General features: G+C 51.0%; 1 protein-coding gene across 1 annotated transcript; it reads left to right on the top strand.

The window, feature by feature from the left end:
- Positions 1 to 204: 204 nt before the first annotated feature.
- LOC116355550 (extensin-like) lies at positions 205 to 1,210 on the top strand. The gene is made up of 2 exons (XM_031799990.1): positions 205 to 232; positions 342 to 1,210. The coding sequence occupies exons 1-2, from the start codon at positions 205 to 207 to the stop codon at positions 1,208 to 1,210; spliced, it is 897 nt and encodes a 298-aa protein (XP_031655850.1).
- Positions 1,211 to 2,560: the final 1,350 nt, after the last annotated feature.

The following is a 2,560-nucleotide window of genomic DNA, read 5'->3' as shown; positions in this document are numbered from 1 at the left end:
TAAATATATGACTGGGCTATAGTGATACTAAATAAATATATGAGCTGGGCTATAGGCCTACTAAATAAATATATGAGCTGGGCTATAGGCCTACTAAATAAATGTTTGGAGTAGATTGCCTGCTGAGGTGACTTACATGTACACACGTGGAAACAGGCCATTTTACGCAGTGATACATTCACCCACGAACGCAGACACACCCACATGCATGAGGAACAGCGGAGGAAGAGGGGTATGGACAAAAAGTACATAAGCCCAAACAGAGAAGAACACACAGCCACGTGCAGACAGAGTGACGACCTCTCACACGCTCTCTCCCAACCACGCCCACTCCCACCCAGTGTCCACACCCTCTCCCAACCACGCCCACCCAGTGTCCACACCCTCTCCCAACCACGCCCATCCAGTGTCCACACCCTCTCCCAACCACGCCCACCCAGTTTCCACACCCTCTCCCAACCACGCCCACCCAGTGTCCACACCCTCTCCCAACCACTCCCACCCAGTGTCCACACCCTCTCCCAACCACGCCCACCCAGTGTCCACACTCTCTCCCAACCACACCCACCCAGTGTCCACACCCTCTCCCAACCACACCCACCCAGTGTCTACACTCTCTCCAACACCACGCCCACTCCCACCCAGTGTCCACACCCTCTCCCAACCACGCCCACCCAGTGTCCACACCCTCTCCCAACCACACCCACCCAGTGTCTACACTCTCTCCAACACCACGCCCACTCCCACCCAGTGTCCACACCCTCTCCCAACCACGCCCACCCAGTGTCCACACCCTCTCCCAACCACACCCACCCAGTGTCTACACTCTCTCCAACACCACGCCCACTCCCACCCAGTGTCCACACCCTCTCCCAACCACGCCCACCCAGTGTCCACACCCTCTCCCAACCACACCCACCCAGTGTCTACACTCTCTCCAACACCACGCCCACTCCCACCCAGTGTCCACACCCTCTCCCAACCACGCCCACCCAGTGTCCACACCCTCTCCCAACCACACCCACCCAGTGTCCAAACTCTCACCAACACCACGCCCACTCCCACCCAGTGTCCACACTCTCTCCAACACCACGCCCACTCCCACCCAGTGTCCACACTCTCTCCAACACCACGCCCACTCCCACCCAGTGTCCAAACTCTCAAATGTTCCATCATCCCAATAATTTCAAACACGTACGCTCCTCCATAACAGGAATGGAGGAATTGATCTCCCTCTGCTCTGCACATTTTTTTAATTACTTGAAGACAGATGCCTGAACCTTTTATTTAATATTAATTTAGAAACACAACTTATGTTACTTTTTCCCCTGATGGAAAAGCAGGCAACCTGTCAAACTGATTTCGTGGTTGTGTGTGTGGTTGGGGTTGTGTTTTTGTGTGTGTTTGTTGGTGTGTGTGCGTGGTTGTGGTTGTGTGTGTGTGTGTGGCTGATGCTGTGTGTGTGTGTGTGTGTGTGTGTGTGCATACAAGGCAGAATTATGGAGATTGGGTGTTCAACTACAGGACTAAATATTAACATTTTCTTTTTCATTTCAATAATGATATGAGTGCTGATGTGAGATGTTGTGTTGGAACAGCCTTCTGTTGAGAGAAGCACGACAGTTTTCCAGACTTTTATGAACAAAGTCACTTTCTTTTGCTTCTGTGTGCTGATCCCATCATGAAATCTCTTAAAACAGAAAGTTGCGATCTAGAACCTTAAGGGGTTCTTTGGCTGTCCCCATATGGGAACACTTTGAAGAACCCTTTTTGGTTCTAGGTAGAACTGTTTTCGGTTATTCCTTGAACCAAAATGGGTTCTAGAGTCAACAAAAAAAAGGGTTATTCTATAGAGACAGTCATAGAACCATTTTGAAACCCTTTTAACTAAGAGTGTAGAAGTGTAGAATGTGTGTGTGTGTGTGTAGTTGTCAGGTGTACGTTTACAGGTCATAGCCTCTTTGCTCCAATTTGGGGAGTAGCAGCTGTCTCGACTCTCCTCCCATCTTTCCAGCCCCTTTCCTTCCACTCTCCTCCCCTTCTACTCCCCCTCCCACTCTCCTCCCCCTCTCATGTCTCCCTCACAGGAACAGGTTAATGCCTGCTTAGGGTAGAGGTCAGATTTTCCATTTGTTTGGTCTTTGTCTTACACATTCGGCCCTCCACTTCACCTGCCTCCGAGTTTCTTTTTTGTGAAGAAAAAGGATGGAGGTCTGCGCCCGTGTATTGACTATCGGGGTATCAGTCAGATCACAGTGAGGTACAGCTACCCGCTGCCTCTCATCGCCAGTGCGATCGAGTCAATGCACGGTGCGCGCTTCTTCACAAAATTGGTTCTCAGGAGAGCTTACAACCTGGTGCGTATCCGGGAGGGGGTCGAGTGGAAGACGGCAATTAGTACCACCTCAGGGCAATTTTGAGTACCTCGTCATGCCGTATGGGTTGATGAATGCTCCATCAGTCTTCCAGGCCTTTGTTGACGAGAATTTCCGGGACCTGCACGGGCAGGGTGTAGTGGTGTAAATCAACGACATTGTGATATGTTCCGCTATACGCGCCG

Source organism: Oncorhynchus kisutch, linkage group LG20 (genome assembly GCF_002021735.2).
Source record: "Oncorhynchus kisutch isolate 150728-3 linkage group LG20, Okis_V2, whole genome shotgun sequence".
Classification (NCBI taxonomy): Eukaryota; Metazoa; Chordata; class Actinopteri; order Salmoniformes; family Salmonidae; genus Oncorhynchus; species Oncorhynchus kisutch.
Note: the sequence above shows the minus strand (reverse complement) of the source record. Positions and strands in the feature narration are given on the sequence as shown.